This window comes from Erythranthe guttata, chromosome 12 (assembly GCF_056151865.1).
Source record: "Erythranthe guttata isolate IM_541 chromosome 12, IM_541, whole genome shotgun sequence".
Lineage (NCBI taxonomy): Eukaryota > Viridiplantae > Streptophyta > Magnoliopsida > Lamiales > Phrymaceae > Erythranthe > Erythranthe guttata.
Window position 1 is genome coordinate 3,603,584 of NC_142544.1, and position 16,656 is coordinate 3,620,239.

The 16,656-nt window shown below is 39.6% G+C and overlaps 1 protein-coding gene and 1 pseudogene across 1 annotated transcript; one reads left to right on the forward strand and one right to left on the reverse strand.

The window, feature by feature from the left end:
• Positions 1-1,613: 1,613 nt before the first annotated feature.
• Positions 1,614-4,926, reverse strand: LOC148766250 (F-box protein At5g39450 pseudogene; annotated as a pseudogene).
• A 3,325-nt stretch (positions 4,927-8,251) lies between these two features.
• LOC148766251 (uncharacterized) lies at positions 8,252-11,871 on the forward strand. The gene is made up of 2 exons (XM_088827199.1): positions 8,252-10,040; positions 10,241-11,871. Exons 1-2 carry the CDS (start codon positions 8,252-8,254, stop codon positions 11,869-11,871), a joined length of 3,420 nt encoding a protein of 1,139 aa, XP_088683325.1.
• Positions 11,872-16,656: the final 4,785 nt, after the last annotated feature.

A 16,656-nucleotide genomic window follows, 5' to 3' on the forward strand; every position in this document is an offset into this window, starting at 1 on the left:
GGAAATATTACATCACACAAAGGTAATGGAGAAATCAAGACCTTGAAGAGAGGTAGTCTGTGGTATCGAGGTGGAGAAAGATATAACAAACAACTTGATTTAATCTTCGAGCAGGCTGCTTCTGATGAAAAGGGAAAAGAAAAGAATGCACAATGCTGATTGGGAGGAGGGGAAGAGACGACGCCGTTTCCTGAATAAACGGGCCAAAGAAAATGAAAAATAATTCCGGCTCGGCTCGTTTACCACCCCTACCCTTGCCCCATTAGACATAGATGTCACTGCAGATAATCATTTTCTGTGAATGACCGGTTTGTACCTCTAACCCACTCTTTCCTACCGCACATAGATGGTCCGTTGATGTCTGCGTTCGTGGAGCAGTGGCAGCTGGAGACGAACAACTTCCATATGCCGTGGGGAGAGATGACTATCATTCTCCACAATGTCGAGATGATACTAGGTGCCCATGTGGAGGGACAAGTAGTTGCACCTAGGTACGACGAGAGCACCGAGCGGGCAAAGTGCATGTATTCATTGTCCAAAATTATGAACCTCAATCTTGCAAAGATTGACGAGGCATGGAAGCATGGGGCCCCACATAGATGATAATACAAGCACAGTTGTATTAATAACTTGTTAATTTACCAAATTATTTTACTACTATTATTTTCGATAAATATTAAAAAAATATATATGGACGAACAATTATATGGGGAAATTACCTAAGAACTTGAAAATATAAAAAATATATAGTACAATACATATTATATACGGGGCAACTAAACATAATACATTTTTTTCTCACTTCAATACCTCCAAGTTCAATACTATATTTTATAAAAGTTTTTACATTTTTTTTCTTAGATTACTACCACCAATAATTTTTTTTATTGGCAAAGTACTAAAATACGCCTCATCAAACAAAATACAGTTTACACGAACAATTTTTATTTTCATCATTTCATATCAAAGAAAAAAAAAAAAAAACTCTCTTCTTCTCCCTCAAACCCAAAACTCTTAAACTCAATATATTCTTCTTCATCTTTGTTAAAGTATATTATATTATTTGATATATAATATATATCAAATACTATGAAGGCCTAATATCAACACCCTTATTAATAACACTAAATATACTCAGTACTCACCAAACTTATCATTCCTCAAATACCAAAAACCAAAAACCAAATAACTGCAAAAAATCATATATATTTAACAAAAACCAAAAACTGCAAAAAGTATACTACTCACCAAACATCAGTTTTTTTGTGAATAAACATCAGACTTTAACAAGTCCAAACACAATGGTTATACAAATGTTTCTTTTCTAATGCATTTTTACCAAAACTCGGTCAGCATATTATAGTCAGTACAGTTGAAAGAATATATCGAATATATCGAACCTCTTTCATATACGACACGGTTCTTCGTTTGGCAGCAAGAGTAAAAAAGAAAAGAAAAAAAAGAGGATCCAAACAAACACCTGCATATGCAGTCTTATTTGATTTTTTTCTTTCTTCTAAAGTTGATCCCTGTGAATACCATAAAGAATTACAAAGTATGTCAAACAATACATGTTTATAAAAATCACGAGATACGATGAGAAAAAACAAAAGAGAGTACATATACCTTAGAAAAAATAGCGCGTTTCCGAAATCGAGCCTCTGCAAAGTCAACACTTCCCTTGACTCATCCCATACAAAAACGAGCAATCCATTCTCGAGAACAAAAAGCGAACCAGGTTTAGAACTGGAATATCTGAAACAATAACCATCTGAAATACCTTTTTCCCGTAAACGACTGCTTAACACTAATATGATTCGATTGTTTGTCAGTATTCCATGGGAATATATGTTCATGGATGGTTCATCTATATTCACTACAAACATAGTCGATCCATTAAAACGGACCCCAAGCACGGGATTTATCTTGTAATAAGGGTTGTTGTTTCTTTCTTGGAATCAAGACAGTCCTGGTTTCGTTTATATAGGTATGAAGGGAATTAGAATCACATAATTTTTTGTGAATCAATGTAACCGACGGACCTACAATTTCCCAATATTTACGAAAGAAATGATCACAACAATTTCGTATTTTGATCGCCTTCTTCCAGCCAATAAATCTCATCATGTTTTAAAGTGAAGACCACGACATTTGTCATAGTATTAGAAATCTCTTCAATTTTCGCATGGAAAAATAATTACATTTAACATAAACTAAAAACTGCAAAACATATACAACTCACCAAACTTGTCATTCATAAAATAAATCAATCTTTTTCAGCACGAGTTTTTGTCTATAAACATCGGACTCTAACAAGTCCAAACACAACGATTATACAAATGTTTATTTTTCTAATGCATTTTACCAAAAAACTCAAGTCAGAATATATCATAGTCGGTACAGTCGAAATAATATATCGAACCTCTTTCATAAATCGAGACCCTTCTTTATTTTACAAACCATCATAAAAATTTTGCACGTGACAAGAATTATTTGCACAATACAAACTAAACATGAGAATATTTCCATAATCTGGATTTTCATGAGAAAAAAACAAAACATAGGGGGGTTCTATGCAATAAAACTAACACAGGAGGATATGGTGCATGTTTTACAAAACACAGGGGGGGGTTATTCTGTTTACCCAGTTTGTGTACCTATGATGCACAAAATTAAAAACCGGTGACAAAGAATGCACTCTTTCACCTTTTCTTAAAAGCTCCCCCAAATCGAGCCTCTGCAAAGTCAACACTTCCCTTGACTCATCCCATACAAAAACGAGCAATCTATTTTCAAGAACAAAAAGCGAACCAGGTTTATAACCAGAACATGAAATACCTTCTCCCTTAAAAGACTGCTTAACATCACTAATCCGATTAGATTCTTCTTCCGTATCCCATGAGAATATGTGCATGGATGGGTGATCTGTATTCACAACAAACATCGCCGATTCATTACGAAGCCCAACATAGGATGTGCCTTCTAATATCTTGGTACCAATCATATGTTTCGATTCTTCGTAAGAGATCAAAATAAAGAAAAGGGCCTTTCCAGGCTTGTCTGAAGATGGTGGCCAACCAAAAGTCCCTCCCCACAAACCAGCATACTCGTGACTTGCCTTGGGAGCCCGATTAGGCACTTTATAGAGAGCGGATGGACTTCCGTCCATATAAGGCCACGCTTTAAAACGACGTAATTCCATAGCTTCGGCTCGTAAACTCAATCCCAACTTAAAGTTTGATCCAAGAAATTCGAGAGGTGTAACGTATTTTCGTTCACCGTTTGTTGATCTCGATTGCCTTAGTAGCTGTTTGAGACCATTCTTTAGAAATCCAAACAGAGTCTTACCCTTAATGCGGTGAGGGCGACCCCTGTCACCTGTCTGTGAAGCATGATGTTGAAGACTTATGAGGAACTCAATCGATTTCAAATCATGATTCGTATTAAAACGATTATACATTTGTAAAAGCAACAATCTTCTTTCACGTAAGACTGCAAAATCTTGTTCTGAATCAACCTGATTGTTTCTCGAGCGAGGAAACAATAACACGTTTGCTGCATCCGGAACAATATCGCGGGCTTGGCTAGTAACAAAACCGAGGAGCTTCTGCCTATCACCAGAACACAAATGGATAAAAGGCCTTTCAGTCCACATTTTCTGTGGTACATCCTTATCTATTTCATCTTGTTGATCAGTAGGCTCCACCTCGAGCAAAAGCACGTTACAGTTCCTATCAACTGATTTAATAAATCCGGGGTAAACATATTCTGCTGCTCGCTCCTTCCCGTGTAAAAAGAATGTTGTGGAGCCGTCGTATTTGCAGATAATTTCAAATACAGGTCTCCACAAAATAGGACCATCTTCAAGGTCTAAAGGGCCTATCTTTTCGTGAATAATCCTGCATCCAACAACTGATAGAAAACCAGGCATAACATATACTACATTGCCAAACTTAGGGTGTTTGTCAACCCAAATGCCCATCAATGGATGAATATTCACCAAGAATCGACAAAGGGCCTTGTAAGAAGAAACTCCCTTCCTCCATTCAATGAGGGTGCTAAGAGGAAGTAGTATTCCCAATTTATTACATTGGGCAAACCATACTTTGTCTGAGGAAACGACATCGTTGAGACCTGGACAGCTGATACCAAGACTACACACATCCCTCGGAGAGAGGGAACTCGTGATTACAGGAAATATATCATCAGGCAAAGCCAAAAGCACGCTTGATCCACAGATATCAGACGGCATAATCGACTACTTAGTTGAAAATAAACGAATTCTCTCTCTCTTTTTTTTTTTTTTTTTTTTCTTTTTTCTTTTTTATTGTTCTTTATTGATTAGGCAAAGAGATTCAATCTTACCGAAAAAAAAAACAGTTATTTCATAGGGTGGTGAAAGTCCACAAAATCAAAGAACGAAAACAAACTACACCTTATATCGAATCAATTATTGCACTGAATATTGAAAATGGTATAATTCAGTTTAAGCACCAATTCTACATTCAAGAATCAAAAACAAAATAGAAAAATCAAATCAAATATTCTCAAAGAGAAACAATTGACAGGAATTCAAGATTCAAACTTATACCCTAGAACTGTAGCAAAACTGATGACAACTTTGAATGAGAGAAGGTGATAATAATAATAAAGGGATTGACTTTGTTATTTGACCCTAGAACTTGGTGGTATCGGAGTAAGAATTGGTCAAGATTTTGTTTTTATACTCTGTCAAAAGTCAAATCATTATGGATTGATTGACGGTGAACGAAATCATGTGGTATTTAATAAACTCACAAATTATTTTAATTTCCTCAACAAATCCCAAAAGGAGATAATACTTCATAATAAATCTGAGGCATTATCTAACCAGAAACAGTAAATTGCTATGACAGAATGAATGCATATATACACATAGGTGGTTGCCGAATTAATCGAGTTCCGCCGCCCGCCGCCGCATACTACTGAAATCGCCATTGCGGCTGTTGCCGGAGCTACTACGGGTGTGACGGTTGTTGTGGCCTTCGATGGATGCAAGTAATTGCTCTTTCATCGTCGTCCGTCGACGAACCAAAATTGATAGAAACATATCGGCGGCGGCGGATTGGCCGTGCCGGCGAAGGTTATTCCTGCTTGTGGATTTGTATTTTGAGAAGGATTATAATGGAGATTTTAGTGAAGACGGTTGATTTAATTCTTTGTATGTAATTTAATTAATTTAAAATAAACTGCGCCCAATCTCAAAATTTATGAGGGCAAGACCTACTACATGTGCAAGACCAAAATATAAATAAAGTTACTAAGAGCAAGACTGAAAATTAGAAATATAACCCCAATAAAAGTTGATTTTGATATTATTAATTCAAAAAACGAGAAGGAATGCTCTAGCGGGATAAAAGAAGAATTGCCGCCGCCCATCCGCCGCCGGAGAATTGCCGCCGCCCAACCGCCGGTGCTTGAAGAGGAAAAGAAGAAGAAGATGAAGAAAAAAGGAAGGAGGAGAAGGAGGAGGAGAAGAAGAGAAAGAGCATGAAGAAGAAGAAGAAGATGAAGAACAAGGAGAAGAAGAAGAAGAAGAAAAGGAAGAAAAAGAAGAAAATTCGACATGTACATGTTGATTTTTTGTTGAAAAATCGACATCTACATGTCGATTTTTTGGCAAAAATCTAGATGTTGATCGTTTGGCGAAAAATCGACATGTACATGTCGTTTTTTGCAACAAAATTCGACATATACATGTCAATTTTTCGCCAAAAAATCGACAACTAGAGTTGATGTCGTTTTCTTGCTAAAAAATCAACGTCTAAATGTAGAATTTTGTGACAAAAATCGACATGTATATATCGAATTTTGACTGCGCGAATTTTTTTTTTTTTGAAAACTTAAAAAAATCGATCACCTAACTATAAAAAACATTCATTCATAGTTTGTTTTCTATTTAGTCTATAGAATTCTCCACATTGATGTCTCGTGACTCCATAATGTTATCCATTTGCATGTTTTAGTAAGATTAGAGGGTTTTGAGTGTTGAGAATTTTTGGAGAAGATGAATAATTTGTGTGAAATGGGTTTGTAAGGAAGATAAAATGGATTTTGGTTGGTGTGGTCTTGCACAAAGAAAGTTATGGAATTTTGTAATTGTGGATTTTGTATTTTAGTAAGGGTATAATAGTCTTTTAGTAATTCATTTGGTGAAAAATTAGATTTGGTCTTCCCCTAAGCAATTTTTGGATTACATATAATCGTCGTCTTTAAAATATTATAGCCGTTGATTATCCATATGCAATTTGGAAAACTGAAGTTATTTAAAGGGGTGAGACTATATGGATTTCATCTAGGTCTCAAAGTTGAATGGATCCTATGGGAATTAGCCTTTTCGAAAATTTTCCAATTTTTTTGGAAGTACAAAAATCAAATCAAATTTCAGTTTCAAAATTTTCAGAATTTCAAAAATCAAATAAGTTTTAAAATTTCAAAACTTAGCGAAACTTTTTGAAACTTTCATAATTTTCCAAAAATAAGAATATCGATGTCAATAAAAGTAAAACTAATAAATGCTAAATTTCAGTTCAAAAAAATAAATAAAAATACACCACATCATAATATCCAATAAAACTTTTAACAACAATTCAATACGTCAAAATCCTAAAACAAAACTTAAATCAAATTACTATTTCAGAAAACAAGAAAAACTTAAAATATGTATTATATAGTATAAATTATTTATAGTGAGGCAGAACAGAAGCACGATAAAAGAATTAATTGCAACGAATTAATCCTATAGAACACGATAACTCTGAAATCCACCAGATAATTAAGAGAAAACTCATAAACTTTATTGATAATTAAAGATGCTGAAAAATAAACCCTAGAGCAACTATCTATCTATCTATCTCTCTCTCTCTCTCTCTCTCTCTCTCTCTCTCTCTCTCTCTATATATATATATATATATATATATATATATATATATATATATATATATAAAGACAATTCATGCCATAATATATTGACACGTGGCATTTTAGGGTTTCAAACCCTAGGGCTGTTTTTGTAATATTGTGGTTTTCTAATGGCGTTTTTGTTATTTTAGTCAGCCAGTTTTATTAGCATTTGGCAGTTTTTTAAAACAAAATCTCCAAACGATATTAAGATTCATTTCATATTCAAAAACTTCGACAATTTAAAAACCCTCCCAGTTTATAAAAAAAAAAACCAGGTTTCATCTCCCCCTAAACATCTTAGCCGTATATGAAGCTCTGTGTTCCAATTTGCGAAGACACTGTATGGGTGGGGTGTTGAGTCAATTTCATCCAAATAGTAGTTACATATTTGCATAGTGAGAAAAGTGCTAATTGGGAATTTTTCTTGCGCATCCATATTTCTTTAATTACTCTGTTATCGAAAAGGATTTTTTTCTAAATTAGGGTTTTCTTTTTTCAAAACGGAAATCTTATTTGGCTGTTACATAGCTGATTGATCGATATGTTAATGGATCTTATGAGGATTTATCGTTGCAATACTAGATACGTCAACTCTCTAAATATGCATTCATTCTCTGCAGGGGTGGATTCATGGGGATTTGGGTGGGGGGGCTAAAAAATATTTTGGGGTAAAATGGTATAAAATTTTAACTTTGGGGTGCTAAAGTGTATAAATTAATACAAAAATAACTGCACATATTTAAAAAGAAAAGGTAATTTTTTTTTTCTGCAGCCCCCCCCCCCCCCCCCCCCCTCCCAACACATGCCTTGGGTCCGCACCTGATTCTCTCGTTCTTTAGATCCCATAATTGTGCAATTATTCAGATCCATTTTCTAAGATATGTACCTTTTTTTTCACCCTGATATGTTCCTTGCACGTGTTATCTTGATGTAACGGTATTACCTAATAGGTTGGGTAGGGACGGAAGGAACGACGTTGTTTGGAAGATAAAACGCAGAAGAACTTATAAAAACGTGTTTTGAATTTTTAAGTAACAACAACTTTGATTGGTTAGTAGAGATTGGCTGCGTCCAATCATTGTGTGACACGTGTGTCACCTTTTTCAGCAGCTCTAGGCTATAAATAGAAAGCTAGCTGGAGAAGGAGGGTTATGGAGAATGTATTTTGGAATCCATATTTTCTAATCAATAAAGGAGAGGGAGTTTGTTAGCTGAATCTATTAGGGTTCTAGCCTAATCCTAACAAGTGGCCATCAGAGCCAAATTCTGGCGGCATCAACGAGCGCACTCTGAATTCGATCGATCGAAGATGGCGAAGAACAACACTCGAGTGGAAGCAATGGAGCAGCATATGTCATCAATGGAAGAGCAGACGAAAGCATTGGAGCAACACGTCGCGAGTTTGTTCAGTGGACAGCAAAATCTCCGATTAGAGTTGAGTAAGGATGTAGAAGAGAAGTTAACGGAAGCTAATCGGCGTACGGACGGCAGATTTGATGAACTAACGAAGAAATTGGAGGAATTTGGGCGGTTTGTGGTGGCAAATCGTAACAAGGAACCGTCGTTAAGCTCTAGATCTCCGGCGAATTCATTGGGGGCGGCAACACGAGGACGAACGGAGGGACCACCGCCGTATACGATCCCCATGCATCGGCAAACGGACCACGTTCCAACCACCTATTCATCTATTTCCAGTCACAAAGGTCCTAAGCTGGAATTCCCTAGATTTACCGGGGATAATCCGAGGGGATGGATTCGAAAATGTCAGAAATATTTTTATGTTTACAAAACACCGGATCACGAGAAAGTTGAATATGCATCCATGTACATGGAAGGAAGAGCTGAAGGAAGAGAATCAGTGGAGTGGGAAACGTTTACGACCATGATTATGGATAGATTTTGTGAGGAGGAGGATGAGAGTGTAGTGGAAACCTTCAACAAATTGAGGCAGGAGGGTACAGTGGAGGCATATGTGGTAAAATTTGAGGAATTAAAAGCTTTGATGTTGCACATGAATCGAACACTATCGGAGGTGTATTTCATCAAGAGCTTTGTCAGTGGATTGAGAGAGGAGATTAAGAGCATGGTGAAATTACTTAAACCTCGTACTCTTAAGGATGCAGTTAGCAGTGCTAAACTACAGGAAAAATCATTGGAGCAGATGCAAAGAAGTTTCAAGCAAGCTGCTAAACCAGTGGGGTTAGGATTTAAGCCATACAAACAACAACCGATGGGGGAGTCTAAACTACCACCTATCAAGAAACTTTCTACGCAAGAGTTGGAAGAAAGAAGGAAAAAGGGCCTTTGCCATAACTGTGATGAGAAATATACCTATGGCCATAAGTGCAAGAGGTTGTTCATGATCATGGCAGCTGAAACTCAAGAGGATTCCAGTGATGAAGAATTCTTAGAGGCTGAGGAGGAGATTCCAGTAGAGCCAGATCAACAACTGTATAAGATCTCGGTATATGCTTTGGCTGGCCAAGCAATCACTTGCACCATCAAACTCATAGGTACTGCACACATGCAACATATTTCTATTATGGCAGACACTGGTAGCTCTCACACATTCTTAGACATCAATACTGCTAGGAAGTTGCAATGCATAGTGGAGAAAACTTCAGCAATGAAAGTGGCAGTAGCTGATGGAAGGAAGATATGTAGTGATGCTAAATGTACTCAGTTTAAATGGGAGATAGGGGAACACTCATTCCAAGCTGAGGTGAGATTGTTGGACCTTGGAGGATGTGATTTGGTCATTAGGGTGGACCTTAGGAAACAACTGGAACCTATTACTTTCCACTTCACCAAGCAACGAATTACTATGAGGAAGGATGGCCGTACCATTAGGTTGCAAGGGGGTCCATCTGAGGTAGCATTGAAGGCCATTACTGGTGAGAAAGTGCATCATCTTCTCAAGAGGGGCAAGGTAATGATTGGATGTATTTGCATGGTAGCTGGGATGGATGGGAATATCACTTCCACACCATTTCCTCAAGAATTGTCCCATATACTACAAGCATTTCCAGATGTGTTCAAAGAGCCCACTGATCTACCACCTAAGAGAGGCTCAGAACATCCTATTGTCATTAAGCCAGGTATGCCACCATTTAAAATGCAACCATATAAATATCCATATTTGCAGAGAAAGGAGATAGAAAAAATGGTTGATGAGATGTTACTATGTGGTATCATTCAGCATAGCACTAGTCCTTTTCTTCACCGGTTCTACTAGTAAAGAAGAAGGATGGATCATGGAGGTTTTGTGTAGACTATAGAAAGTTAAATGCCATTACAGTTAAGGATGGGTATCCAATAACTATTATTGATGACTTGTTGGATGAGCTTCATGGAGCTAAGGTGTTTTATAAGATAGATTTGAGGGCTGGTTACCACCAAATTAGAGTTGAAGACAAGGACATACACAAAACTGCTTTTGTCACAGCCTCAGGCCATTATGAATTCAAAGTCATGCCTTTTGGTCTTACTAATGCTCCAGCCACTTTTCAAGCTCTTATGAATGAGATCTTTAGGGAGTGTTTAAGGGAGTTCATATTGGTATTTTTTGATGATATTCTCATCTACAGTAAAGATCTAAACAGTCACAAGGCACATCTAACTACTGCTTTGGAAATATTGAGGCAGCATCAGCTCTATGCCAAAGGGTCCAAATGCAGCTTTGGTCAATCCCAGATTGACTACTTGGGCCACATCATTTCAGCAGAGGGAGTGGGAATGGACCCGTCTAAAATCCAGGGAGTTAAGGATTGGCCAGTTCCAAACTCAGTCAAAGCTTTGAGGGGGTTTCCTGGCCTTACTGGATATTACAGGAAGTTTGTAAGGCACTATGGTATTGTGGTACGGCCCTTAACTTATTTGCTCAAGAAAGGGCAATTTTCTTGGTCAAATGAGGCTAGCATTGCTTTCCAAGAGCTGAAGGAAGCCATGGCTAGTGCCCCAGTATTACAACTTCCAGACTTCTCTAAGACCTTCATCTTAGAGACAGATGCTTGTTATCATGGAGTGGGGGCAGTATTGATGCAAGATGGTCACCCCATTGCCTATTTGAGCAAAGCATTGGGTCCTAGGAACTTGGGTTTATCTGTTTATGAGAAGGAATTTTTAGCTATTTTATTGGCTGTGCATAAGTGGAGAGCTTACTTGATCCACAACACCTTTATTATCAGAACAGATCAGAAAAGCCTCAAATATTTGCTGGAGCAGAAGATATCTACACCTTTACAGCATAAAAATTTGGCCAAGTTGTTGGGCTTCAGTTATAATATTGAGTACAAGAAAGGGGTTGAAAATAAGGCAGCAGATGCCCTTTCCAGAAGAGATACTGGCTTGATGCAGTGTGCTACTCCACAGGAAGTGCAAGTGACTACAATCACTGTAGTTACTCCTCTTTGGCATGAGGAAGTTCAAGCCAGTTATGTGGATGATGACATTGCTCAAGAAGCTATTTCCAATCAAGCTATTTGGCCCTGGGATGTTTCTTACTTCCACTATGCCTCTGGCTTATTGAAGTTCAAGGGCAAAGTGTTTGTTGGCCATATTGGTGATCTAAGGAATACTATCTTGGAGTTTATGCATGGCTCAGGTTTATGGGGGCATTCTGGCATCCAAAGAACTTATCAGATGGTGCACAACATCTTTGATTCTCCTGGCTTGAAGGGGGAAGTCAAAGCATTAGTCACTGCCTGCTGTATTTGTCAACTCAACAAACATGAAAATTCCAAAGTGGCTGGCTTGCTCCAACCTTTACCAGTTCCAGTGCAAGCTTGGAGTTATATTACTATGGACTTTATTGAGAAGCTTCCCCTTTCCAAGGGCAAGGATACTATTTGGGTAGTGGTTGATAGATTCACCAAATACAGTCACTTCATTTCTCTCAGCCATCCTATGAGTGCATCTTCATTAGCATAAGTTTTCTTGAACAACATTTACAAATTGCATGGCTTACCTACGTATATTGTCTCGGATCGTGACAAGATATTCACCAGCGCTTTTTGGGAAGAATTGTTTAAGGCTTTGGGGGTGCAATTACAGTTGAGTACTGCCTATCATCCGCAAACGGATGGTCAAACTGAGCGAGTTAATCAGTGCTTGGAGGGGTATTTGCGATGCATGTGCTGCAAATTGCCTAAGCAGTGGAGTAGTTGGTTGGCACTAGCTGAGTGGTGGTACAATTCCACTTACCACTCTGCTATTAATATGTCTCCTTTTCAAGCGTTGTATGGTTATCCACCTCCTTTGGTGGGCTATGGAGTGGTGGAGGAATTTAAATCCGTAGGTGTGGAGAAATGGGTCAATGATCATGCTAAGTTGTTGCAACACCTTAAAGAATTGTTGCAATGGGCTCGGGACCGTATGAAACTTCATGCCGGTAAGCATCGGCAAGAGCGGGCCTTTGTGGCAGGAGACTGGGTGTATTTAAACCTAAAACCCTATAAACAGTCGAGTATGCGCAAGAATCAAGTATGGAAGCTTACGCCAAAGTTTTGTGGTCCCTTTCAAGTTGTCCGTCGGATTGGGGCCGTGGCGTATGAATTACAGTTACCACCCACAGCCAAAATTCATCCCGTTTTTCCTGTTTCTTTGCTCAAGAAGCATGTTGGCTCGCGGGATCAGATAGTGGCTGATATTCCGCCTATGACAGATAATGGGGAGTTGCTTTTAGTCCCGTTGAAGGTGTTGGACAGGCGTATGGTTAAACGCAACAATACCGCCGTGGGTCAAATGCTCGTGCAATGGGCTCATTTACCGATGGAAGAGGCGACGTGGGAAGACGCGGATTCAATGCTGCAACGTTTTCCTTTATTCCACGCATGTGGTCATGCTCGTTAAAAGGGGTAGGTATTGTAACGGTATTACCTAATCGGTTGGGCAGGGACGGAAGGAACGACGTCGTTTGGAAGATAAAACGCAGAAGAACTTATAAAAACGTGTTTTGAATTTCTTAAGTAATAGCAACTTTAATTGGTTAGTAGAGATTGGCTGCGTCCAATCATTGTGTGACACGTGTGTCACCTTTTTCAGCAGCTCTAGGCTATAAATAGAAAGCTAGCTGGAGAAGGAGGGTTATCGAGAATGTATTTTGGAATCCATATTTTATAATCAATAAATGAGAGGGAGTTTGTTAGCTGAATCTGTTAGGGTTCTAGCCTAATCCTAACACTTGAATTAGTGTTCAAGTTGAAATGGTTATGGATTGCCCCCCATCTCCATATCCTTAAGCACTTGGTATGAGGCTTCATTAAAATTTATGTTTCTATTTTTCTATAGACTTATCTTCTTTTTATTGCAATTTTTTATTTATTTATAGTATTGTAATATAATAACTGAAATAAATTGCAATTTTTAGCGATGGTGATGTGGTGATGGTGATAAAACAGCCAGGGACATCAAAGTCCTTTTTCGGAGAAAATATGACTTAGTCTAATGTTAAATCCCTTTGATGGTATTGTCAACTTAAGTAATTCCTTATTTTTAATAACGATTCACTATTGTTCAATTTTGATTATATTTTATTTGAGTTACTGTTTAAGGTTTATAAGAGCTATTGGTCGATGGCTATATAAATGGGGCATTTTTAAAAGAAAATAAAAATTGTACCCTTTGTACAATTGGTAAGTGATGCAAAAAATATGTCTATACGAGTAAATCTTATATATAAAAGAAGTAAGGTGGTGTTCTATCGATAACATATTTTTATGGCTTATTTGCAGCGACATGTCTGATGTACTTGACTCGGTTGGAGGTAGAATATTAGTAATAATGACTTTCATTTACAGTCTTCGATGCTGCTAAAGATAGATCACCTTAGATAGTTGAAATATGATGAGCTGGAAGAGCAGAGTGGATCACTGGCTCACGAGCTTGATGACCTTGAGATACATGCAATCATAGAACACGTGAACTAGGCCGGGGGTTGATCCGGCGGAAACCCCTCCGACGCTCAAGTCAGACGTGGGGATAGTGGAAATAGTCCAGAGAATACAATTGATAGTATTGCTTAGTTAATAGGACGTACCTTAAGGAATGAGTTCAAACCTTTATTTATAGCTTAGTTGAGATTGTCGGGCCCAAACCTTACTTGAAGGTGATTGAGCCTCGATGATAATGGTCTTCGATATTGGGCTCGTGGCCCAGTATGTAAGGAAATTGTAGGCCCATTGGGTTGGCCCAATTAGGCATATCATTAAGCCACCCACTCTCGAGTCGATGTGTGGGCCATGTTGAAATGGGTGACATATCGTGTCGAGAGTAAAAATTGTAGTAGTAGATGGTGTGCGAAAACGCGTTGGAGCGTGTGTCGGAGGGGCGTGAAGGCGCGTTGGCGCGTAGCGCGACCAAGTTGTCGCGATGTAAGTGACTTGAGTCGTTGGTGTTGTCCCACGACGATGTGGTAGCGCGGATCAAGTTATCTCCTCGTGGGAGTTGTCTCGTCGTGGGGTAATAGAGTTGATCGAGTTATCTCCTCGTGGGAGTTGTCTCGCGATAATGTAGTAGCATGGAGCTAGTATTCTCCTCGTGGGAGTTGTTATTTATCGACAATGTCAATGTTTTAACGCGTTGCTTGTATGTGTTTACATATAGCCTTGTGCGTGATGTACTTGAGGAGGGGATCAGGCTCTCAAGGTTTTTTATTTTTTTTATGGGGATCGTACCCCTTGTTGAACCTCGTGGGTCGTAAGTGTGTTTGGACCGTGGCCACGTTTTAATGAATGACTCATCGAAAACAAGTAGATAAATTTGAGTAATCAAGCTGGCCAGGCTATATAGATTCCCATAATATATCTAAGTGTTTCTAGGGTTGTAATCGTGCTAACTTGAGCTTGCGATTATATAGGGAATTTCGGGCGAGTTGTCTCCTCATGGGAGTTGTCTCGCACCGAAGTTGTAGGAGCATTGGATGACGCACGACTGAGGAGTGTGTGGATAGAGGTTATCTCGTTGCGGGTTGTAGGACGGAGCGAGTGGTCTTCTCGTGGGAGTTATCTCGCTATGGTAATGTAGATCTGAGGGACTTGGCTCCTCGTGGGAGTTGCCTCGCAACGGGTTTGTAGGACCGAGCGAGTTGGCTCCTCGAGGGTGTTGTCTCGCTGCGGGTTGTGGTACCGAGCGAGTTGGCTCCTCGTGGGATTTGTCTCGCTGCGGGTTGTAGGACGGAGCGAGTGGTCTCCTCGTGGGAGTTATCTCGTTGTGGTTTCGTAGATCCGAGGGAGTTGGCTCCTCGTGGGAGTTGTCTCGCAACGGGGTATAGGACAGAGCGAGTGGTCTCCTCGTGGGAGTTAACTCGCTGTGGTATTGTAGATGCGAGGGAGTTGGCTCCTCGTGGGAGTTGCCTCGCAACGGGTTTGTAGGACCGAGCGAGTTGGCTCCTCGTGGGAGTTGTCTCGCAACAGGTTATATGATCAACGAGTTTGCTCCTCGTGGGAGTCTTGCAAGCCCCCCACTCTCGAGTCGATGTGGGAGTCAGGTCGAAAAGGGTACCGGATCGTGTCGAGAGTAGATCGGTGTTGTAGTCTTGCGTTAACCGTTGGCATGGCGCGGAGAAATAATATTTTTTATTTATCCATTTGATAGCGAACGCGATTTGGTAGGCGCGTTAAAGAGCTCGCGCAATTTGGTGGAGCGCGTTGAAATTCTCTTGCAATTTGGTGAAGCGCGTCAAAATCTACGCGCAATTTGGTGGAGAGTAGTAAAAGTTGCACGCGATCTGATGGGAGCGCGCGCTCCAAGGTGGCTTTGGGAAGGCGCGCGCAACTGCTGCCCCCAGGTGCGTGTGAGCACGCGCTTTGCAATATTATTTATATTTTTTTTTGATAGAGGCGCGCGCGGGGCTTGGAGGGGGCGCGCAGTCGGTTGGCTGCATTTTTTTTTTAATGGAGCCGCGCGCGCGGCTTGGAGTGGGCGCGCGGCTCGGCTGCTGTTTTTTTTTTTTTTCTTTTATTTATCTTTTTCTTCTTTTTTCTTCTTCTTTTTTTCATCTTCTTCTTTTTTCTTCTTCTTCTTCTTTTGTTTTTTCATCTTCTTCTTTTCATCTTCTTCTTTTTTCTTTTTTTTTTCTTTTTTTTCTTTCTTCTCCTTTTTTTTTAGGTGGTTAATGTTCACCCCTTTGGGATGTTCTATTTTTTGAGTAGGGAGATTATACTCGTCTCTTGAGATGAGATGTGCACCCACTTGGGGTTGAAAGGTAAGGGTAATGCCAACCTTGGGATGGGATAGCCCTCCACTTTAGGATGAGGCGCTCGAGACCTATGGTCTGAGGTGGATGCGCATGGTTGTGCCATTGCTTCAGTGGCAACACGAGTTGAAACTTTTCGCGGTCGTACGCTGAAGGTCCTTATCGGTTATTTGAACCGTTAGAGGAGCAAGTAGAAGTTGATCTTGTTGAAGGTTCGGCGATCATACGCTAAAGGTCCTCTTCGGTTATCTGAACCGTTCGAGGGGGGGTGGAGGTAGGCCCCCATTGAGTCGATAATCCATGGCGAACGAAATATTTTGGGGGCACTATAAACCCACAGAGAGTCGATAACCCTTGGCGAACGAAATATTTTGGGGGCAGAGGTAAGCCCCCAGGGAGTCGATAACCCTTGGCGAACGAAATATTTTGGGGGCAGAGGTAAGCCCCCAGGGAGTCGATAACCCTTGGCGAACGAAATATTTGCCCCCAGGGAGTCGATAACCCTTGGCGAACGAAATATT

What these genes read in the sequence shown, in the direction of transcription:
- LOC148766251 (XM_088827199.1), top strand. Translation starts at nt 8,252, where the DNA reads ATGGCGAAGAACAACACTCGAGTGGAAGCAATGGAGCAGCATATGTCA. An exon ending in TCCTATTGTCATTAAGCCAG is followed by an intron (nt 10,041 to 10,240) that starts GTATGCCACCAT and finishes ATGCCATTACAG; the next exon opens with TTAAGGATGGGTATCCAATA.